We start from the raw sequence: 24,337 nt of genomic DNA on the forward strand, positions 1-24,337 counted from the left end.
AGTTAAACCGGGGAAGGAGGCATACACTGTCATCCCAGCCCCTGCAGGCTGACAGGACAGAACAGGAGTTTGCTTCTTAGGCTTCAAAGCAGGACCATGTTTTAAACAAATGGAGATCCCTGTCCTTTTTTTTTTTTTTTGTAGAAAGTGACATCATTACAAACTTTTTTATTGGATATTTTTATTTACATTTCAAATGTTATTCCCTTTCCTGGTTTCCCCATCCGTAAGCCCCCATCCCCTCCCCCTCCCCTTCTTCTATGAGGGTGTTTCCCTCCCCCAACCACCCACCCTTTCCGGCCTCCCCTCCCTCACATTCCCCTACACTGGGGAGAGGGGTGGGGGGGTGGTCCAGGCTTGGCAGGACCAAGGGCTTCTCCTACAGACTCTTTTTATTGCTCTCCACTTTTAACATTTTCCCCTAATTACAATGTGGCTGATTTGATGTGTTTAGTAAACTACAGAAAGTCTTACTGATTTAATAAGCTGAGTGATAAAGCAGATGTTTACAGTTAACTGGGCCAGGATTTGAATGTGTGTGTGTGTGTGTGTGTGTGTGTGTGTGTGTGTCCCGTACTTGCTGTCTTGCAGGGTGACTGTGTAAATTAACGCCACCGAGCTTTAGTTTTCTTGGTATCTTTGTGACAACTGCAGATCATTTAAAACATGGGAGCCTGATGTTTCCTTCTTGTAACTTTTAACTATAAATACAGTAGGTATTATGTTAGTGTTTGACAGATTAATAAATAAAACTTTTTTATTTTAAACTCAGCAGTGTTTCTGTTTCTCCTTGTTAGAAGCTTTCAGTGTCTATTGTAAAACAAAAGCTACATACAGTTTTCAACCATTTGTTGGAAGTTTTGGTACACTAGGGATTGAATTTAAGGCCTTGTGCCACCATCTCAGCTAATTTACATATTTTAGTGTATCCATTTGTGTTTGATCTTTTTCTTTTAGCCTAAAGTATTGTATATTAGACTCTACCCCATTTTTGAAATTCTGTCAATAACAAACCTATTGTATGTATACTATAACATTCAAAGTATTCCTCAGTAGCAAAAAAACCCCTCTCTCAGCTTGAAGTAATGTATTATTAGCCAGTTTGATTTGAATTAAAAGCTAATGCATAAATAAAGGGAAAGAGTTCTCTCTATATATGAGCAAAGCTGTGTGCCTCTACTCAGGCCACTGAATGTGAATTATGGAAATCAGACTTAGAAAGAACTTTGCACCCTTAATTTTACAGAATAGAAAAAATGTAATAATATTGAGACACTTAGAGTTTGAAGTTTGGTCTAACCTCTTTTTACCCAGTTAGGAACCAAAATATTACTTATTTCTTTATAGTTATATTATTAACTGCACAAACAAATATATCATCTTTGTGGAAATCTTAAATACACAGGAATGTGGATAGGAGAACATACAACCACACATTACAATCCAGAGAACTCCTATTACTGTCTTTTTAAATGTCTCCTTGTAGCTTATTGTTAGATGTACGTTTCCATAGCTTCTTTCTTTAGATGGACATTTATATACATCCTCATCTCTACCTCCATACAGCTAAGGTCATGCATGCATATAAAGTCTTATGTTCTGTTTTCTTTTATTATCTGTGGACTTTTTTGTTTTTTAATTCAATGTATGAGTGTTCTGCTGCATACACATCCACAGGCCAGAAGAGGGCATCAGATTCCCTTATAGATGGTTGTGAAAATTGAACTCAGAACTTCTGGAAGAGCAGCCATAAGTATGCTGTGCAAAGTTCTGACGGATTTCTGGAGTTGCTGGTGGTTGCACATTAGTCCAGGGGGTGCAGTTGTTTTGGCCCTTGAGAAGAGTTTATAGTTTGTTACTTCACCCATGTGGTTCAAGTTGACGCTGTTAGCAGATTGTTGAAGGAACATCTTGGTCAGGTGATGTGGTCCAAGGTTGGAGATGCTGACCTTTGATCACCTTCCAGAGAACTAATGGGAAACCAGAGGAAAGGCTTGGAAAGATTTTACTGAGATGGAAGTCAGGAAATTAAATACACTTTGCTAGGATAGCAAGTCAGATCAGTTGGAACAAAGGACCAGCTGCTGTGAGAAAGGCCACTCATGGTGTTTGCTGAGGTGGGCAGGGAAACTGTTCTACTCACAATGAGCCTTGGGCAGGAAGAATGCACTGTCTCTTCCAGCTAGCAAAGGAAGAAATAACCGCATTGTATTATGTTGGCTTTGACTTTGTGGTCCCTAATATAGAATGCATGTCTTACTTCGGAGGAAACAGCTAGCCATACTTGCTGCTTAGGTGAGTCAGAGGGGAGGGGAGCCTGTGCTGGTTGGTTTTCACACAGACAGTGACAAGTTCGAGGATTGCTCATCGAAAGGCCAGTGTTAGAAAGTTTTCAGTTGCCTCTCTCCCCAGTCCCCCTTTACCCTTGTTTGTGGACACAACCCCAGCATATTTACCTACCCTAGTTGGATATTTTACAAAGGTGTGAGCACAGTAAAGGCATATGCTGATGAGAAGTCATAGTGTTGGCCTAGTGCCACTAGAGTGTCGGCTGTGGTAAGTTTCTTTTGTTATGCATGTGAAATTCCAATAAGGAATAAGTAGTGTGTAAAAAGGATGAGTCTTTTTAATCAGGTACTATCCTCTTTAAGTTTTGCTTGAGTGATTTCTACAATATCATAGAAATAAAACACACTATCTTTTCCTGTGAACACGAGAATGTGGTTCTTTGCCTTGTTTCAGCCTCATCCCCATGGCTTTGCCTGCTGCAGACCCCTGCTTTCATGCCACCAGCATCGGAAAGGCGTGGAGCTGGGGGTGTGCGTGGAGCTCTAATGCCTCATTTGTGTCAGCTAGTGTCCTAGTACTCCTCATAACTAAGACGTTCTTTTAATGATTTACCTTAGATGATCTGTTTTTTTTCCTTCCCTTTGTTAGGTTGGAGCAGGATGGATTGGAAAATGTAAGTCCCTGTTGGGTTTCGTATTGTATTGGACTTTTTCATTTTATAGCCTGTCTAGCCATAAGAGATGGATAAGGGTCTTGTCAAATGCCTAATCACTAGTGTATACTTATGCAGACTTGAATACTTGGTCCAACAAAAGGTACTACAGCATGGGAATTACTCTGCGGGTTTCTTGGACTTTTAAGGACCTGTGCCATCCCTATAGTTTGCACTTGGTTTATCTTCCTCTCTTCAGATACTGTGTTTTCTGTTTCGTTGACATCCTCCATTGGCTCTGGCTTCCCACGTGCTTCTTCCTCTTCCTCAGAACAGTGAGAGAGAACTGCCTGAAAGATGGGAGGAGCTTGTTCAAGATGGACAAGCAGCTTCTCCAATTCTCTCATGTAGTTCTCTTTTTAGACTGTAAGATTCAGGAGAGAGGGAGAGAGGGGGAGAGGGAGAGAGGGAGAGGGAGACACACACACACACACACACACACAGAGAGAGAGAGAGAGAGAGAGAGAGAGAGAGAGAGAGAGAGAGAGAGAGAGAGATACAGAGAGAGAGAGATACAGAGAGACAGAGCCAGAGCCAGAACAGGGCTGCAGCTGAGCTGTGGGAATTGTTTCCCTCCAAAAGTGAATTCCTTTGGCTTCACTCCTTTGATGTTTCCTCTTTTAAACCTTCTGAACACCAAGTGTGTTAGTTGCTTTACAACATTAAAGAATGAAAAATTCAGGATCTCAGCTTGTTTTTAGCTCTCTGCTGGTATCACAATTAATCATAGAATTAATTGAATTGTTTAGAAGACCGATATCACTGGAGGACATTGGTACACACATTGTAAATATATATACGATATATGCATCAATGACTCCAGTCTAGTTAAATACAAAGCGACTTATATTTCTCAGTTTGAGTGTCTAATGATGCCCATTTAAAATATCAAGATAAGTGTTGCAGTAACAGCTACACATGGACACTTTTACAGTAGGAAAAATCTAGAAACTGGAATCTTTTTCATTTCTTTAAGATGTCTTAAACTACTGTTCTGCCATCATGCTTAAATGTTATTACTAGTTAGTTATTCCTATAGAATGCTTAAAAAAGAAAACAGGGTTAAATCTCTAAGAGAACTCAAGAGCAGCAGTACTTCCTGTGACCCTGTGTGGTTCTGGTGGGGCTGTGGGGATGGAGGGCGAGCCGCGAATGGTGGCCATGTAGTACAGGGTTTGTTGCAGAGGTTTGTAATCCCTGCTCGCCTTGCCGTTGCTTGCAGAGGTCTCAGCAGCAGAGCTTTGTCCTGCCAATCTCCGTCTATAAACAAGGAGGGGGAGCACCCCTGCTGATTGGTCTGTGGTTGGTGAGACTTTTGGCCACATTGCCTTCAGTAAGAGACTCTGCTGTTAGTTCCTGGCAGAGTTAGAGAAATTTTCTCTTCAGTTTCACGTATATTTGTTTAAGTTCATATTAAAATCTGATTTAATTCTGTGGTATTTAACTTGGTGCAGGTTGCTTAACCTAGGGAGTGGTGGGGTCACAACAGCATCTTTGTCCGTTTGTGTTTTTGTGCTGTGCTCCTGTTGATTTCTCTCTGCCTTCACCTGGGATCTTTCTCTATAAGCTGACATTTCTGCTAATGGGTACTTTAGAGAAAAATGGATTCCTTTCCCTATGACTTCCCCTTATCTGAAGACAGGCTCTTAAGCATCTCATGTTCTGTCTTTAAGGTATGTGTTGAATCTCATGTTTTCTTTCCATAACTAGTGCGCTGGGAGAGGACCCTGGGAGCCATTGTCAGGAAGCGGAATCAGCCCATGACTCCCGAGGCAGTGAGGGACAACTGGGTGAAGATCTGTGACTTCAGCAATGCCAGCAAGCCGAAGAGCATTCAAGGTAGAGTCCCAAGCCGTTGATCCCAGTCAGGGAGCAGAGGTGACAAGCTGTCTTCCTCACGTGGGGTTTCCTCTGTTCACACTGTGGTGACGCCTACACATGGTGTTGGGAACAGTTTCTGTTGTAGTAATTATTCTTAGTCAGGGGTTTCTACCCCACCTGTGATTATTCAGTTCCCCGATAAAAGACGCACAACTTTGATATTTACAATAAGTCTTCAGATATCTACCCTCTAAGCTTACTATAACCTGTCGTGTTTGATCTGGGCAGCTCTGAACTCCAGTTGGTCAGCTCTCATGGCCATATTTTCAAGACTCATCTACTCCATGGCGTCTTCTCCCTCTGCCTTCTCTCCTTTCTCTTCGTGGTCCTCCTCAGACCCTAAAGTCCTGGAGGCGAAACCCCACCTACCTCTCTTCTGCCCATCTCTAGGCTGTCAGCATCTTTACTCAAACAATAGTTTTAAATCAAGAAGCAGGGTTACACAGTATTACTTTTTATAGGAGAGAGGATTCTCTCATCCCTGAGGGCAACCAGGGCCCGTGTTTAGCATCACAATGCATAGCAACAGACCAAACCTCTACAGCTAGCATTCTTCAGACCAAGGACAGAGTTGTTCCTCAGCCAGTTTGTTCAGTTTCTCAATCCCATGTGTTTGGTCGGTGTGTGGTGGATGGATGGCTGTGGGGTGTGTACGTGCACCATCTCCCTGAAAGCTGGCTGGTTGTAGAATCTTACATTTTCTAGCCATATGCTCTTTTATTGTTACATTTACTTTTAAGTGTGTGTGTGTGTGTGTGTGTGTGTGTGTGTGTGTGTGTGTTTATGTGTGGGTATGTACATGTGAGTGCCAGAGCCTGTGGAGTTCAGAAGAGGACATCAGGTTTCATGGTGCTGGAGTTATAGGTTGTGAACACTCCAGGGTGGGTGCTGGGGACTGAACTCAGGCCCTTTGTAAGAGCAGTGTGCACTCTTCACCTCGGAGCTGTCTCTCCAGTCTCTACCCACATGCCCTAAAAGTGCCTCCTTCTCTGGTGTAGTTAAAGATGTGCATTGATTCAGCACGTTGTTTTTGCTGTTCTCTCTTCCGTCTTCTTTTGTCACCTCCTCATTATTTTAGGACTTCTGTAGAAAAATTCAGACCCCAAATGTTCAGCAAGATATTCCCAGAAATTCTGGGCTGTGTTGCATTTCTGCTAGCTGAACTCCTACCATGTGAACACAAGGTGGTAACTGCTTCTTACTGCTCGTTTCAAATGTACAGCTTATTAATTGAATGTTAACTTCTTCTGATGCAGAGATTCTCTTATGTGTATTTGTTTTTGTGATGCTGAGGACTCAGGAGCATAGCATGCTGGGAAAGCTCTGTACCACCCAGTACAGTCCAGGTCCTGTGGACTTTTAAAATCCAGTATCTTCACTCTCTGGAAATGTTGTATACGTATATGATGTATTGTGAGCATAGTCACTGCACTCCTTCCTCTAACTGCTCCCAGGTCCACCTTCTCTTTCCCTTCCTCAGTCTCAACTTCATGTCTCTTGTTTGTCTTTAAATAACCCTCGTAGGTTAATCAGCAGGGCTGTGAGGCTGCCCACTGGAGGGGGAGGGTTGGGTCAGAAGTGTGTTGTAGCCTTTCTCTAGCTTATTGCAGTTCTCCTAACTCAGGTTTTATAGTAAAACTCGTGTCTTTTCTCCTCTTCTTAATTGTAGAGTCCACAGGTGGTATAATCGAAGTTTTACATAAAATAGATTCAGAAGGAATCTCACAAAATCACACCGGTCAAGTGGCATCTGCAGATGCATCAGGATTTGTAAGTAGAAGTGCCTGAGGCTCAGCTTTCCCGTTGCCTTCCTTTTGGAGGCAGTCACTCTAGTTCTTCATGGAGAAGATGAGTGGTGTGTGTTCAGTCTGTCATGCTTGTCTTTGCCATAGGCTCAGTTGACATACACGGAAGTCATGGTGCTCACGTGGGCATGTAGCTCCCAAGTCAGCCCGCAGCTGTCCAGATGACTGTTCATCTCTTCAGCCTTTCCTCTGAGGTTTCTTTGGACAGGAGCATGTGTTTTGCTTTGTTGGAGGACTGTCGTAGTGTGCGGGAGCAGAAGGCACCAGCTCAGCTCAGCTCCTTCTCTTGGTGCTGGTGATAGGCACAGAAGCTGAAAGCTTTTCTCTGTTTTTAAGGGTATAGTTTTGCATGTGAGTTATGAGAGTCTTTTTTGGGGGTTACGATGAATCAAGGTAGTTACTAGGTTGATGTGTTGGCTAGCCCACACCCTCCTTGCTATTTGAAAAGTAACCCAGGGAGATACTGGGTGGGAGAGGGAGAAGAAAGCTGTTTCTTCTGCTGCTGAGCAGGACCTGATGAAGTGTCTGGTGCTTCTGGGTGCTGCCTGTCAGTTATGGCAGTCCGTGCCACTCTGAGGTGGCTGGTGTTTCTGTGTGCTGTCTGTCAGTCTGCCTCCACCTACAGCCCCCATTTCGCTCGTTCACCTTCTCTATGTCCTCATGGTTCACTTTAAATGCTTTTGAAATAGATTTGAACTTTTTGGCAAACTTTGGTGGGGGGATGGCACCGATGGCTGGTGGGCAGTCTGTGCTATAGGTCGTGCTCCCCTTCCTTCTGCCAACCACAAAGCATGGCCTCTATGCTAAGCTGCCTGAGTCAAGAACATTTAGCAATCTAAACAATTCCAACACCTTTTAGCAAAATTATTCTTAACCTATTAATTAAAAAAAAACAAATGGGTGATTTATTGTGAACTGTATAGATAGGATGTAGATAGACTCAACACACAGAAGCTGGACACTGAAGTATAACTTTCTTTTTTATTGTTTTTCTTCAGTTTGACAAGTGTCTTCTTTGCCACCAGTAACCTTCCTTCAGTAATGGTTTGTCCAAGTTTTTGGTAAAGGTGTTTATTTTAGTGGTTCTTTTCCTTTATTCCTTTTTGCCCACCAGCTCTTTTGAGGGAAATCATTGATAAACCGTCTTAGAAAATGCTGGTGTGGTGGCCAGTCTGATGCTCGCCACTGCATGAGCAGCATAACAGGAGGGCTCTTGCTCTGTGACACGTGTCAGTGTCACCTCAGGACACGCTGATCTATGTCTATCTTTGTTTTAATAATATACATACATACACGTATCTTTATTCTATAATATCTAAGTATGCATTTATGTGTATGTTTCTCTCTCTTTAGCCTACAGTACTTTGCATATATATTATGGTTTCCGGTTTAGTGTTTTTATGGGATTCTTGAGTATGTGAACAAGTGGTTCTCAGTGTCTATATCTGTTTCTTGGGACTATTCCTTTTGTCTGTTTGTACTGTTCTATTCTGATCTATCAGTTTGTTTTATTTTTATTAAATTATATATGTATGGCATATATATAAAATGATATATATTACATACATACTTTGTTATTCCTTAGAAACCTCTTTGTTTTCTAATGAGAGACAAGAAGGGTGTGGAGCCAGATGGGAGGGAGGTAGGGAGGACCTGGGACAGGAAACTGTAATCAAACCAAGTGTAGTTAGTAGACAAGTAAGAAATACTTTGTCACCCCTCCCCGGTGTTTTGTGACCCAGGAAGCTGTGCTGTTAGAAGTCTGGTTTTAGACCTGAGACTATTGTAAGTTTGTGATTGCGACCTGAAGGGGATGCCGCTGTGCAGAGTGATAGAGCCTTCCTGCTTCTCTCACAGGCTGGCGTCGTTGGCCACAAACTTCCTTCATTTTCTTCTTCATATACGGAACTGCAGTGCATTATGTATGCCCTCGGAGTAGGAGCTTCAGTCAAAAATCCAAAGGACTTGAAGTTTGTTTATGAAGGGAGTGCTGACTTCTCCTGTTTGCCTACATTTGGAGTCATTGTCGCTCAGAAGTCCTTGATGAGTGGAGGCTTAGCAGAGGTTCCTGGGCTGTCAATCAACTTTGCAAAGGTACACCTACCAAGAATATTGTTTTTTTCCTCTTTATTTAAATGTTGTTGATAAATGTCTCATCCTACATTATTATGCACAAGTACATATACATATATACATACAATTTCTACATAATATGAATATACATTGACTGTGATGGTTAGCTTAGAAATAATGATTTAGTATGTTTTTTGATTTTTCTTTTCATGAATCAAAGGGGGGGTGTGTGTTGGTTTCAAATTCCATGAAGAATATACTCACCTATAGTCCTGCAATCTTGGAGTAATGTTGTTAATCCTCTCTCTGCCATTTACTTGTTACTGTAATTGTAAGTAAGTAGGTTTGGGCTCCTGCACACAGGAAGACTGAGTCAGAGCGTGAATATGTTTTGTTTACATCATTCCTCAGTTTAAAGGGCTACAAACGGCCCGGGCCCATCAGGAGATCAGCTGTACTACCCCTAGTCATGGAGCTATTGGCAACTGTTAGCTGCTGGAGAAGGAGAGGAAGTTTTCTCTTGAGTGTAGCCTGGTAAATTAACCAGGCTTCAGTTGAAGACTACACATCCAAGTATGCGGACAGCATAAACCGGTCTTGTTGGGCTTAAAATAAAAAGACATGGGGTTGGCTGGGTAGGGAGCGAGAGGAGAATATGGAGGGGTTGGCGAGGAGGAATGGACATGATCAAAACTCATTGTATGAAACACTTAAAAACTAAAGAAGGAGAAGAAATCTTATGGGGCAGAAAAGAGTATAAGCGGAATCCTTGTAATTCCATAGGGCTTCCTTCTCATAGCAGCCACAAACAGATGACTGACCAGAGCTATGGGCAGATTTCTGTCTAGTTGAACTGATCTGCCCACTGCCAGTGCCTTTCCTATTGCAGTAGATGGGGACTCACTTTCTTAGATTATTTGATATCATTGGAAGAAGGGCCAGAAACCTGGGCTGGATTTTCCTAATCTCTCCCATGCTATGTGCTCTATAAGATGTTCACATTCTGTGACCAGGAGTCTCAGGATTCTTTGCTGTGAAGAGACACCACAGCGACTCTTATATAAAGTAGCTTTATAAACTCTTACGAACTGGCTCACAGGTTCAGAGGTTTAGTCCACTGTCGTGGCAGGAAGCATGGCAGCATGCAGGCAGACATAGTGCTGGAGGAGCTGAGAGTTCTGCATTTTGATCGTAAGGCAGCAGGGAGAGACTGTGCCACACTGGGCAGAGCTTGAGCATACAAGGCCTCACAGCCTGTCCCCACAGTGACAACATCTCCTCCAACAAAGCCACTCCTCCAGCAGTGTGTGCCATTTCCTGTGGGCTACACATTCAGACACATGAAGTACATGGGCATTCCTGTCACCCCGCCACAGGAAGTGACTGCCATCTGGAGACCTGTTTCTCAGTTGCCCTGGCTTAGGATGTCAAGGCAGCTGGTACCATGTGGAAGGCTCTCCTTCATTTGGCTCCCATCACCCTTGTTCCCCTCTTTCCTTCCTTCTGGGTCTGCAGGGAGACTGAGAGCTGCCCTACTGTAGTAGGGTGGTGGGCTTGGACTGGTTATGCCCAGGTTTGCCTGCGTGTGCTGGTCTGCCACACTGAACTGAGGTCGCTTTTTCCTTACAGTGGGCACGGTTTCTATGCTTTGAGACGTGCATGAAGGGAATGCTGACATTAATGTTTATGGATTGTGAAATTAATGGATATGTCACAGGCATACCCATCACTTTGGTTGTGTTTGTAGAGTTTATCTTTGTTTTAGTTGAGTCACCTCTACTCGGTTTGTGTGTCTTGAGGTTAGCAGCCCAGGCCCCTTGGCTCATTTGTACTGAGCAGACAGACAGACTGCTCAGTATGTTCTCGGCCTTACTATAAGCACGTGCAACAGAGCCTGACTGAGAGATCGGGGAAGGATCCCTGGATCTTCTTTCCTCCAAACGATCTGTTTGTCTTTATGCCGGTGTGCTAATTATGTCTATATTGCATGAGTAAACAAAACCTCTACTGATAGATCACACAGGAAGTGTAGAGAGGAAAATGTCATCTGTGCCGAGCAGTACCCACGTAGAAACTGGTACAAGAAAGTTTGCTAATGAAATTACATCTGTTATAACATAGGTTCTTCATGGGGAGCAGTACTTGGAGTTGTATAAGCCACTTCCCCGATCAGGTGAGTTTGTGTGAATTGCCTAAAACTGTGCTTTACTTTTCTGGTTAACCTTTCAAACCAGCTCACTGTGTTAAACTGATATAGACAACCCAACACGAGTGTTCTAGTGTTCTAGAAGCTTCCACCTGCAGCCGTCCAGTAGATGATGTTAACTAGTAACTGTTAGATCTATTGTTCTTCTATCAACAGTGAAACTTTTGGTTTAATACTATCAGTTTATCTGTACTAACATATGTGCCATTCTGATTATATATCGGATGTGGTTCCTGTGACTGTTCTTGATTTGCATAAAGCAAACAATGCTGAAAGATAAATTTGTCACTTTTTCCCCTATTCACTTTGAAGAAAGAAAACAAACCTACCTAAGATTTTTTCTTTCTCAGGAATAATTTGTTAACCAAAGTTTATCCTATCTTTTTTCTCTCTCTGCATCTATCCATCCATCCATCCATCCATCCATCCATCCATCCATCCATTTATACTTTTTGAGATAATATCTCTTGTAGCCCAGGGTGGCCTTGAACTTTTTCCCTAGTGCGGATGATCTTGAATTTCTGACCCTCCTCCTCCTCCTCCTCCTTTCTAATAAGTGGGATTAAGGCTTGAGCACTGGGGATGGAGCCAGGGGGCTTTCCATGGTGTGCAGCACCCTGCCGACTGAACTCTATCCCTAGCTTCATGTGTTTCTTTTAAAATATGAATTTAATTCCCCCTTTCATTACTCCAGTCCAGCATAAGCTACCTGCCTTTTGTACCCCACTCTCAAGTTGGTAGCCTTTTTTCTTTGCTTATTGTTCTGTATACACACATGCACGTGCACACACACACACACACACACACACACACACACACACACACACACCTCACTGAGTTAGGTTTTTTGTTTGTTTGTATATGGTTTCAGGGCTGACCACTCTTATTGGACAACCAATAAGGGGACTCATTCTCTGGAGAGGATAATCCTCCTCCTTCACAGTCAGTAGTTGCTTATAGTTCGTTGTCTTGGTGGTGGGACTCTGAACTTCCCCGTTTTCTGGTTAACATGTCCGTTGACAGTGTTGTTGCGCTGTCCTTCGCATTCATCCTCTGGAGGAGAGACTGTTTCTTAGGCGACTTCCTGAAATCTGTCTCTTTCATCTTCCTTTTCCCCCTTCATGTGTCCCCTGAGCCACAGGTGCCGGAGCTGGGATCTTTTGATGTAGATGTATTTGTTGGGGCTGGGATCCCCACCATTCACTGATTTGTTCATTGTTCCAGTTGTGGTTTTCTGTAATGATCTCCCTTCACTGTGAAGACAGGCTTCTTTGGTGAAGGATAAAAGCTATGCTTGCCTGTCGCTATAAGGAACAGACTTAGAACACAGGAAGACATTATGCTGCTCTAGCGAATGGCAGCAGTAATTCTCTAATGCCCATGTCCTCACTGGCTCCTGGCAGCTGCTTAGCTTTCCAGTACCAGGCATGGTTTCCCTCATGTTGCGTGCTCCTTAGTTTAATTAGGCAGCTGTTGGTTGCCTCTCAGCCTGTGAGTGCCCTCATTACACCTTGAAGCATGTCTTGCCGTGCTGCCTGTTGCCATGGTTTATAGGTGTTGCGTCTGGGTAGAACTGTGTAATTGCTTCCCTAGTTTGCATAGTCACAGAAGCTAGGATACAGAATTTCAGGTTAGATTGATGTAAAGTCATCCGAATCCTGGGTCCTAAGTGTGGTGCTTTTAGTGATAGGGGTCCACCTTTAGCCCCCGAGGGTAACCAAGGACTTCATCTGCAATCCATATTGATTTGGGAGCCTCTTAAACTACCCTGACCAACCATTCAAAAGGAGGTTTCTCATGCCTGGTACTGGGGTTTTTGCTAGTTTATGGTTCTTATGGGAAGCACTGTCAGCCTGAGTAACTTCCTTAAAATAGAGTGTGTGAATGTATCTCTTCATATAAGATGGTTAAAGGCAAAGGAGGATTTGGTATCTTGTCACATAATGTAATGTAGAGATCAGCAAGTAGCTAGGCTCCTACCTTAGTTTTTTCTTTTTTCTTTTAATTTTTTATTAGATATATTTCTTTACTTACATTTCAAACGTTATTCCCCTTCCCAGTTTCCTGTCCATAAGCCCTCATTCCCTCCTCTTCCCCTGCCCATCCCCCATATGAGTATTCCCCCATCCATCCCCCTTATTGCCTCCCCATTTTCCCCTGCACTGGGGATCCAACCTTTGCAGGACCAAGGGCTTCCCTTTCCACTGGTGCCCCAACAAGGCTATTCTCTGCTACATATGCAATTGGAGCCCTGGGTCAGTCCATGTATAGTCTTTCAGTAGTGGTTTAGTCCCTGGAAGCTCATTTTTGTTTTTATGGGGTTGCAAGCTCCTTCACCTCTTTTAATACTTCCGCTAATTCCCCATACTCAGTTTGGTGGTTTGCTGTTAGCATTGACCTCTGTATTGGACATGCTCTGGATGTGTCTCTCAGGAGAGATCTATATCCGGTCCCTTTCAACATGCATTTTTTAGCTTCATCAAACTATCTAGTTTTGGTGGCTGTATATATATGGGCCACATGTGGGTCAGGATCTGAATGGTCATTCCTTGAGTCACTGCTCTAAACTTTGCTTCCATATCCCCTCCTATGGATATTTTTTATCCCCTTTTAAGAAGGAGTGGAAGCTTCTGTGTTTTCATCCTTCTTCTTGAGCTTCCTGTGGTCTGTGGATTGCATCTTCAGTAATTCAAGCTTTTGGGCTAATATCCACTTATCAATGAGTGCATACCAAGTGTGTTTTTCTGTGATTGTATAACCTCACTCAGGATGATATTTTCCAGTTCCATCCATTTGTCTATGAATTTCATGAAGTCATTGTCTTTGATAGCTGAGTAGTACTCCATTGTGTAAATGTACCACATTTTCTGTATCCATTCCTCTGTTGAAGGGCATCTGGGTTCTTTCCAGCTTCTGGCTATTATAAATAAGGCTGCTATGAACATAGTGGAGCATGTGTCTTTGTTATATGTTGGAGCATCTTTTGGGTATATGTCCAAGAGAGGTATAGCTGGGTCCTCAGGTAGTGAAATGTCCACTTTTCTGAGGAACCTTCAGACTGATTTCCAGAGAGGTTGTACCAGCTTGCAATCCCACCAGCAATGGAGGAGTGTTCCTCTTTTCTCCACATCCTCGACAGCATCTGTCGTCACCTGGGTTTTTTATCTTAGCCATTCTGACTGGTGTGATTTGCATTTCCCTGATGACTAAGGATGTTGAACATTTTTTTTAGGTGCTTTTGGCTATTTGATAATCCTCAGTTGAGAATGTTTTGTTTAGCTCTGTACCCCATTTCTTAATAGGATTATTTGGCTCTCTGGAGTCTAACTTCTTGAGTTCTTCGTATATTTTGGATATTAGCCCTCTATTTGTTGTAGGATTGGTAAAGATCTTTTCCCAATCTGTTGGTTGCCGTTTTGTCCTAATGACAGTGTCTTTTGCTTTACAAAAGCTTTGCAGTTTTATGAGGTCCCATTTGTTGATTCTTGATCTTAGAGCATAAGCCATTGGTGTTTTGTTCAGGAAATTTCCCCAGTGCCCTTGTGTTTGAGACTCTTCCCCACTTTTTCTTCTATTAGTTTGAGTGTATCTGGTTTGATGTGGAGGTCCTTGATCCACTTGGACTTAAGCTTTGTACATGGTGATAGGAATGGATTGATCTGCATTCTTCTACATGCTGACCTCCAGTTGAACCAACACCATTTGCTGAAAATGCTATCTTTCTTCCATTGGATGGTTTTAGCTCCTTTGTCAAGTGACTCTAGGTGTGTGGGTTCATTTCTGGGTCTTCAATTCTGTTCCACTGATCTATCTGCCTGTCTCTGTACCAATACCATACAGTTTTTTTGACTATTGCTCTGTAATACTGCTTGAAGTCAGGGATGGTGATTCCCCCAGAAGTTCTTTTATTGTTGAGTATAATTTTCGCTATCCTGGGTTTTTTGTTATTTCAAATGAATTTGCAAATTGCTCTTTCTATCTCTATAAAGAACTGAGTAGGAATTTTGATGGGGATTACATTGAATCTGTAGAATGCTTTTGGCAAAATGGCCATCTTTACTATATTAATCCTGCCAATCCATGAGCATGGGAGATCTTTCCATCTTCTGAGATCTTTCTCAATTTCTTTCTTCAGAGACTTGAAATTCTTGTCATACAGACCTTTCACTTGCTTGGTTAAAGTCACACCAAGATATTTTATATTATTTGGGACTATTGTGAAGGATGTCATTTTCTTAATTTCTTTCTCAGCCTGTTTATTCTTTGAGTAGAGGAAGGCTACTGATTTGTTTAAGTTAATTTTATACCTCGACACGTTGCTGAAGTTGTTTGTCAGGTTAAGTAGTTCTCTGGTGGAACTTTTGGGGTCGCTTAAGTACACTATCATATCATCTGCAAATAGTGATATTTTTATTTCTTCCCTTCCAATTTGTATCCCTTTGACCTCCTTTCGCTGTCTGATTGCTCTGGCTAGGACTTGGAGTACTATATTGAATAAGTAGGGAGAGAGTGGGCAGCCTTGTCTAGTCCCTGATTTTAGTGGGATTGCTTCAAATTTCTCTCCATTTAGTTTGATGTTAGCTACTGGTTTGCTGTATATTGCTTTTACTATGTTTAGATATGGGCCTTGTATTCCTGATCTTTCCAGGACTTTTATCATGAAGGGGTGTTGAATTTTGTCAAATGCTTTCTCAGTATCTAATGAAATGACCATGTGGTTCTTACCTTTGAGTTTGTTTATATAGTGGATCACATTGATGGATTTTCGTTTATTAAACCATTCCTGCATCCCCGGGATGAAGCCTACTTGATCACAGTGGATGAATGTTTTGATGTGCTCTTGAATTTGGTTTGCAAGAATTTTATTGAGTATTTTTGCATCGGTATTCATACAGGAAATTGGTGTGAAGTTCTCTTTCTTTGTTGTGTCTTTGTGTGGTTTCAATATAAGAGTAATTGTGGCTTCATAGAAGGAATTTGGTAGTGCTCTGTCTGTTTCAATTTTGTGGAATAGTTTGGATAGTATTGGTATGAGGTCTTCTATGAAGGTCCGATAGAATTCTGCACTGAACCCATCTGGACCTGGGCTCTTTTAGGTTGGGAGACTTTTTTTTTTTTTTTTTTTTTGGTTCTTTTTTTCGGAGCTGGGGACCGAACCCAGGGCCTTGCGCTTCCTAGACAAGCGCTCTACCACTGAGCTAAATCCCCAACCCCTGGTTGGGAGACTTTTAATAACTGCTTCTATTTCTTTAGGAGTTATGGGGTTGTTTAGATGGTTTATTTGTTCCTGGTTTAACTTTGGTACCTAGTATCTGTCTAGAAAATTGTCCATTTCCTCCAGATTTTCCAGTTTTGTTGAATATAGGCTTTTGTAGTAGGATCTGATGATTTTTTGAGTTTCTTCAGATTCTGTAGTTATGTCTCCCTTTTCATTTCTGATTTTGTTAATTTGGACACACTCTCTGTGTCCTCCCGTTAGTCTGGCTAAGGGTTTATCTATCTTGTTGATTTTCTCAAAGAATCAGCTCCTGGTTTTGTTGATTCTTTGTATAGTCCTTTTTGTTTCTATTTGGTTGATTCAGCTCTGAATTTGATTATTTCCTGCCTTCTACTCCTCTTGGGTTTATTTATTTGTTTTTGTTCTAGAGCTTTTAGGTGTGCTGTCAAGCTGCTGATGTATGCTCTCTCCTGTTTCTTTTTGCAGGGACTCAGAGCTATGAGTTTTCTTCTTCTTCTTCTTCTTTTTTTTTTAATAAGTTTATTTTTCTTGGATATTTTGTGTATTTACATTTCTTTTTTTTATTTTTTTATTATTTTTTTTTATTAACTTGAGTATTTCTTATATACATTTCGAGTGTTATTCCCTTTCCCGGTATCCGGGCAAACATCCCCCTCCCCCCTCCCCTTCCTTATGGGTGTTCCCTCCCAACCCTCCCCCCATTGCCGCCCTACCCCCACCAGTCTAGTTCACTGGGGGTTCAGTCTTAGCAGGACCCAGGGCTTCCCCTTCCACTGGTGCTCTTACTAGGATATTCATTGCTACCTATGAGGTCAGAGTCCAGGGTCAGTCCATGTATAGTCTTTAGGTAGTGGCTTAGTCCCTGGAAGCTCTGGTTGCTTGGCATTGTTGTACATATGGGGTCTCGAGCCCCTTCAAGCTCTTCGAGTTCTTTCTCTGATTCCTTCAACTGGGGTCCTATTCTCAGTTCAGTGGTTTGCTGCTGGCATTCGCCTCTGTATTTGCTGTATTCTGGCTGTGTCTCTCAGGAGCGATCTACATCCGGCTCCTGTCGGTCTGCCCTTCTTTGCTTCATCCACCTTGTCTAATTGGGTGTCTGTATATGTATGGGCCACATGTGGGGCAGGCTCTGAATGGGTGTTCCTTCAGTCTCTGTTTTAATCTTTGCCTCTCTCTTCCCTGCCAAGGGTATTCTTGTTCCCCTTTTAAAGAATGAGTGAAGCATTCACATTTTGATCATCCGTCTTGAGTTTCATTTGTTCTAGGCATCTAGGGTAATTCAAGCATTTGGGCTAATAGCCACTTATCAATGAGTGCATACCATGTATGTCTTTCTGTGATTGGGTTAGCTCACTCAGGATGATATTTTCCAGTTCCAACCATTTGCCTATGAATTTCATAAAGTCATTGTTTTTGATAGCTGAGTAATATTCCATTGTGTAGTAGTACCACATTTTCTGTATCCATTCCTCTGTTGAAGGGCATCTGGGTTCTTTCCAGCTTCTGGCTATTATAAATAAGGCTGCTATGAAGTTTTCTTCTTAGTACTGCTTTCATTGTGTCCCATAAGTTTGGTAATGTTGTATCTTCATGTTCATTAAATTCTAAGAAGTCTTTAATTTCTTTATTTCTTCCTTGACCAAGTTGTCATCGAGTAGAGCATAGTTCAACTTCCATGTATATTTGGGCTTTCTGTCTTTATTATTATTGAAGACCAGTCAGATCACCAGTGCATGGTGATCTGATAGGATGCATGGAATTATTTCTATCTTCCTGTATTTGTGAGGCTTGTTTTGTTGCCGATTATATGATCAATTTTGGAGAAGGTTCCATGAGGTGCTGAGAAGAAAGTATATCCTTTTGTTTTAGGATGGAATGCTCTATAAATATCTGTTAAATCCATTTGGCTCATGACTTATCTTAGTAGGTCTATGTTTCTGTTTAATTTGTTTCCATGATCTGTCCAGTGATGAGAGTGGGATGTTGAAATCTCCTACTATTATTGTGTGAGGTCCGATGTGTGCTTTGAGCTTTAGTAAGGTTTCTTTTATGAGTGTAGGTGCCCTTGCATTTGGAGCATAGATATTTAGGAGTGAGAGTTCATCTTGGTGGATTTTTCCTTTGATGACTATCAAGTGTCCTTTTTTATCATTTTTAATGACTTTTGGTTGAAAGTCAATTTTATTTGATATTAGAATGACAACTCCAGCTTATTTCTTCTGGCCATTTGCTTGGAAAATTGTTTTCCAGCCATTTTCTCTGAGGTAGTGTCTGTCTTTATCTCTGAGGTGTGTTTCCTGCATGCAGCAAAATGCTGGGTCCTCTTTATGTATCCAGTCTGTCAGTCTATGTCTTTTTATTGGGGAATTGAGTGTGTTGATATTGAGAGATATTAAGGAATAGTGATTGTTACTTCCTGTTATTTTCATTGTTAGAGGTGGAATTATGTTTGTTTGTCTCTCTTTTAGTTTTGTTGCAAGGAAATTATATTCTTGCTTTCTCTACATTGTAATTTCTTTCCTTTTGTTGGAGTTTTCCATCTATTATCCTTTGTAGGGCTGGATTTGTAGAAAGATATTGCATAAATTTGGTTTTGTCATGGAATATCTTGGTTTCTCCATCTATTTTAATTGAGAGTTTTGCTGGATACAATAACTTGGGCTGGCATTTTTGTTATCTTAGGGTCTGTATGACATCTGTCCAGGATCTTCTGGCTTTCATAGTCTCTGGTGAGAAGTCTGGTGTAATTCTTATAGGTCTGCCTTCATATGTCTCTTGGCCTTTTTCCCTTACTGCTTTTAATATTCTTTCTTTGTTTTGTGCATTTGGTGTTTTAACTATTATGTGATGGGAGGAATTTCTCTTCTGGTCCACTCTATTTGGAGTTCTGTAGGCTTCTTATATGTTTATGGGCATCTCTTTCTTTAGGTTAGGGAAGTTTTCTTCTATACTTTTGTTGAATATATTTACTGGCCCTTTAAGTTGTGAGTCTTCACTTTCTTCTACATCTTTTATCCTTAGGTTTGATCTTCTCATTGTGTCCTGGATTTCCTGTTTTTGGGCTTGGCGCTTTTTGCATTTTATATTATCTTTGACAGTTGTGTCGATGTTTTCTATGGTATCTTCTGCCCCTGAGATTCTCTCTTTTATCTCCTGTATTCTGTTGGTGATGCTTGTATCTACGGCTCCTTGTTTCTTCCTTTGGTTTTCTATATCCAGGGTTGTCTCCCTTTGTGCTTTCTTTATTGTTTCTATTTCCATTTTCAATTTGTTCACCTGTTTGGTTGTATTTTCCTGTGATTCTTTCAGGGATTTTTGTGTTTCCTCTCTTAGGACTTCTACTTGTTTACTTGTGTTTTCCTGCATTTCTCTAAGGGAGTTCTTTATGTCTTTCTTCAAGTCCTCCATCATTATCAAAAAATGTGATTTTAAATCTAAGTGTGGCTTTTCTGGTGTGTTTGGATATCCAATATTTTCTTTGGTGGGAGAACTGGGCTCTGATGATGCCAAGTCGTCTTGGTTTCTATTGCTTAGGTTCCTGCGCTTGCCTCTAGCCATTGGGTTGTCTCTGGTGTTTGCTTGTCTTGCTGTTTCTGGGAGTGACTTGACCCTGCTGTAGGCCTCTGTGTCAGCACTCCTGCAGAACTGTTTTTCTGTTTTCTTTCAGCCTTTCCTGAGAACAGGTGCTCTGATTTCAGGTGTGTCAGCTCTCCTGAAGACTGTCTTCCAGCTCTAGGTGCTAGGCGCTGGCAGGAATCAAAGGGTCCTGCCCCTGATTGCTCATGTAGGACCTTGGACCCTGAGGGCATAGTTGGCACTATGTGATTCCCTCTTGTGTCTGGACCATGGGCAGAGCGTATTCTCCTCTGACTTCTCAGGAGTATCCACATCTCTCCCTTAGTTTTTTTCTTAAACCTTGATATTTTACTAAAATTTGGAGCTTTGTAACTGCTTTTAAGGTGTAGTAGATTTGTTTCAGTATATTGTATAATAAATTTCTAGTCTGTTTATTTAGTCAGAGACAATATCCAGTTTGTGGTGACTTTGGAATACTTACCATTTCTAAGGCATAGTATTAGGCATTAGATGCTTTTTTTCCTTTAACCTGGCTGTATGTTGGAATTATCTGAGCTATTATATTACCTGCTATTTTATTGAAATATAAATTCTGCACCCAAGCTCTCTAGATCCTGCGTGTGTGTGTGTGTGTGTGTGTGTGTGTGTGTGTGTGTGTGTGTAGAGGTTCTTCTTGCATGGTTCACCTGTACCCAGCGTAGTGTGTTCATTTGGGGAACCATCGTTAAAATAAGTATATGTGTCTTAAATATTGCCCGTAGGTACATACTCCCAATGATTACAGTTATACACTGATATGAATAATGGGTAATACTTTTCTTGATTTCTTTTATATCTTTAGTCTCAAGTTGTATTTCTTGTCAGTTCTTTGTCTTTAGTCATGTCTATGTAGTTTTAAAATTACTCTTAGGAAATATGGATACTGAAAATTTAAGTTGAGAGCCAGGCATGGTGGTGTACCACATTCATCCTCACACTCTGGAGGTAGAAGCTTTCAGGGAAACTGAAAACAGTTCTTCCTCCCTTAAGGACCAGTTGGGTAGTACAGCAAGATTTGAGAATACAGAGAGACAGAGACAAGAAGGGTTGCCACAGGGACTTGAAATTCAGGTAAAGAAGTTCAGACTCCATTCTGAAGGTAGCAGGGGTTTATAGAGGACTCAGAAACCATTGGTTTTGGAAAGCATCGCTCTTTGTAATACTGTTATAATTTCCCACCTCCCACCCTTAGATACTTAGGAAGTTATTTGTTTCTCTGTGAATCTGGAGTCTTCTCTTTCTGTTCATTGAATTCCCACTCTTGCCAGCTTTGTTTCTCCCTCATGTAGGTGTCCTCTGCCTCCGTTCCTGTTCTACTAGGAGCTTTCTCCTCTCTGTAGCCATAGTGCAGAAAATGTGTTTGCTGTTTTCCTGTTAAATTCCTAAATAGCTATCCTCAGACTTTGGGATTAACTTAAAAAGTACTATCTCAGTTGTTCAAGTATCAACAGGGATGTGCTATCTGTGAATCACAGCTGACGCTCATGTTGTGTGGCTTAGGGGCAGGGCGTTAATTCCAGTTGTGTAGAAAAAAAAAAAGAGAGAGAGAAAAGCAGGCTTTAAAAAAATTGGGGTTGGGGATTTAGCTCAGTGGTAGAGCGCTTGCCTAGGAAGCGCAAGGCCCTGGGTTCGGTCCCCAGCTCCGAAAAAAAGAACCAAAAAAAAAAAAAAATTAATGTTTTTCCTCGGCAGTTTCATACTTATATATAAATACTCTCCCTCTCTTCCCTTTCCTCCCTACTTACCCTTCCCAACTGCCTCTGTCCCACAAGGTTCCACCGCTGCTGTTTGCCATGGTGTCGGCTTTTGTTCTTCTCACCCACAGAGTTTACCCAGTTAAATGAGGAACAAAGAGTTCAGAAAAAGAATGCTTACAAAGTGTTTCACAGAAGCCATAGAGATTTGAGATTTGAGAAGGAATGGGGCAAAGGGGACTGGTGCTTACCCAGTATTTGGATGACAATTAGACCTTCCAAGAGGAGTTGCTATATTAATTTTCAAATTCTTATATCAGAAATATTCATGTTTCAAATGTAGCAATTTAAATGCTCTGTATATACAATTTCTTTTTTTAGTATTTAAGGGAAATATTTAAAACTATAATTTTTTTTAACTTTGCTGAATCAAGTGAAAAGCCTGGTAAATTCTGTGGTGTTTTAATTATTTATCTTACTTTAATTTTAGGGGAATTAAAATGTGAAGCAGTTATTGCTGACATCCTGGATAAAGGCTCTGGCATAGTGATTGTTATGGACGGTAACAGTTTTAATTCTTACAATAATGTCATTAGACTGATAGGCTTTTCATGTAATGTTTACCACAGAGATTGATTCAGAAGTTTGTATTCATTTTATAGTTTGTAAGAAAGCTAAGTAAGCAGTTTAAATTTTCATGGGTTTGCTAAGAAAAATAAGGGAGGAGGGCAGTAGATTGGGGCTGAGAGGCTAGGGCACGTGGGACGTGCCAGTGGGTGAGACAGCCTAACTTAGGCTCAGGTGGGAGACACGTGACCTAGCGCCAGTCACAGGAAGAGTTATCCTCCTGTGGTAGAGTGGTGTAGCTGGGCGGTGTTAATGAAGCTTTTCTCTTGTTAGCTATTTGGAACGTGATTATTCTACATTGTAGTTGGGTTTCTAGACTGTTGGACTCATCATATGGTTTGAACACTGGATCCACATTTTATCTGTGGGACAAAAGGGCTTATAGTAGTTTATAACAGTAGGAAAAAATTTATTGAGTTTTCAATAAGTGTTGAGTTAATAGAGTGCTGGTTACTAAACATAAAGACATAGTGCAAAAGCTTAAGCTTAAGAAAGTAGTAGAGGTGTAAAGTTTGCTACTGAGAGCAGTGGAAATGCCTGCTCTACCTGGTGGTGGTTCTGCGGTGAATACTGGAGACCATGCCAGTACTCCTGGACTTACCATGGGGCTGCATCAGTAAACACAGTGTAAGGTGAAATACCGTTGATACAAAAATGCATTAAAAGCCATGGATTGGTTGAACATGATAATGCTCTCTGCACTCGGAGGAACCTTTTTGTATTGGGAACTGTTCTTTCCAGGGATAGAGTGGGGAACAAAGGGAGCGGAATGGCCTTCTCTGGGCGGCTCGTCCCCCCAGGGGCTCTTCTGTCCCCATCCCTGCTCACTGGCTCTTTAGGTCCAGCTTGAGTGTGGTAGCTTAAATTTTCAAGAGGAATTGTTTGGAATATTTGTAGCAGATAAAAAATTGATATTGGTAGTAGTTAGAAGGTTTAAAAAAAACCCCATTGTTCACAGTAAAGGGATGGGGAGGCTCTTCTTGCCTTCAGAGACTGCAGCAGAACTGTGTAAACCCCTACAATCACTGTAGTGCGGGCTTAGCTCTGTCCGCATTTTATTTTTGAAACCATTAAAGGAATTGGCAAACAAGCCTATCTTCATTACCTAGGCAAATCTTCGTGTAATAATCGTTTTTCCCCTTTGCTTCTTTTGTAGTCTATTCTTATTCTGGCAAGGAACTTATATGCTATAATCAGTTCTCTGTCTTCGTTGTTGGCTCTGGAGGCTTTGGTGGAAAACGGACATCAGAAAAACTCAAAGTAAGACTTTTTTAAGGTTTTATATTTGTACATCTTTATGCATATTATAGCAGTTCAGTTTATGTGTTCAATGTGTAAGGCATAAGATCATTTGCATATCCTCAAACATCGATTGTTTTCTATGTACTGGGAATTTCATGCTCTTGATGTAGATTATTTGACTTGTACCTACTCTACTGACTTGGCCACACTAGCCGGTTCTTGATGGAGGATGATGACTTTGACCATCTCTTTCCTGTCTGATGACCACTGTCTACTTTCATTTCTTTAAGAGATTACTTGTAAATATGTATATGTATGTGTGGGTATGTGCATGTGTCCTTCTGTCATGGTGGTGCTGGAAACCAAGTGTTAGTCCCCTGCAAGAGCAGCATGTATGCTATCTGCTGAGCTGCCTCTCCAGCCCCACCTCTTTTGATTTTTTAAAGATTTAAGTCTAATTCTATAGAGCAGGTTGACTTCAGACTTGTAGCCATCTTCCTGCCTCAGCTTCTCCAGAGTGAGCCGCCACAACCAGCATTCTGCATTCTTCTACAAGACTGACTTCCTAGTTTATGCATGAGTTTTCTGTGGTGGCATTCCCTACTCCCCACCTACCCATTCTCCTCCCTACTTACTGAAGAAGTAGCTTCTTCCCTTGTGGCCTTTTAGGATTATGCTTTTTGGGGTTTGTGGGATAAAGTTGATAATGTCTTAGCTGGGCATTTCATAATGAAAAATTATCAACACTGTAATTAGAAAATCTGACTTTACTGTATAAAATTTATGTAATAGCGACAATATTTTATTCAATATAAAGAACTAAAACATTGACATAGCTGTTGGACTGTAATACAGTGTGACTCTGACTGCAGGGATCTGATGTCTGGGCCTCTATGTGTGCCTGCATTCCTGTGCCTCCTCCCTCATAATCAATAATACAAACTGAACTTTAAA

The 24,337-nt window shown here is 41.5% G+C and overlaps 1 protein-coding gene across 1 annotated transcript in view; it reads left to right on the forward strand.

The window, feature by feature from the left end:
- The window catches only part of Hsd17b4 (hydroxysteroid (17-beta) dehydrogenase 4), an 89,041-nt gene that overhangs the window by 36,281 nt on the left and 28,423 nt on the right, over window positions 1-24,337 (forward strand). Inside the window, exons 10-16 of the mRNA NM_024392.2 lie at window positions 2,938-2,962; window positions 4,712-4,840; window positions 6,552-6,652; window positions 8,545-8,781; window positions 10,882-10,933; window positions 22,005-22,076; window positions 23,298-23,401. Of these exons, the coding sequence (NP_077368.2) occupies window positions 2,938-2,962; window positions 4,712-4,840; window positions 6,552-6,652; window positions 8,545-8,781; window positions 10,882-10,933; window positions 22,005-22,076; window positions 23,298-23,401 (720 nt within the window). The remainder of the gene's footprint in view (window positions 1-2,937; window positions 2,963-4,711; window positions 4,841-6,551; window positions 6,653-8,544; window positions 8,782-10,881; window positions 10,934-22,004; window positions 22,077-23,297; window positions 23,402-24,337) is intronic.

Source organism: Rattus norvegicus, chromosome 18, assembly GCF_036323735.1.
Source record: "Rattus norvegicus strain BN/NHsdMcwi chromosome 18, GRCr8, whole genome shotgun sequence".
Taxonomy (NCBI): domain Eukaryota; kingdom Metazoa; phylum Chordata; class Mammalia; order Rodentia; family Muridae; genus Rattus; species Rattus norvegicus.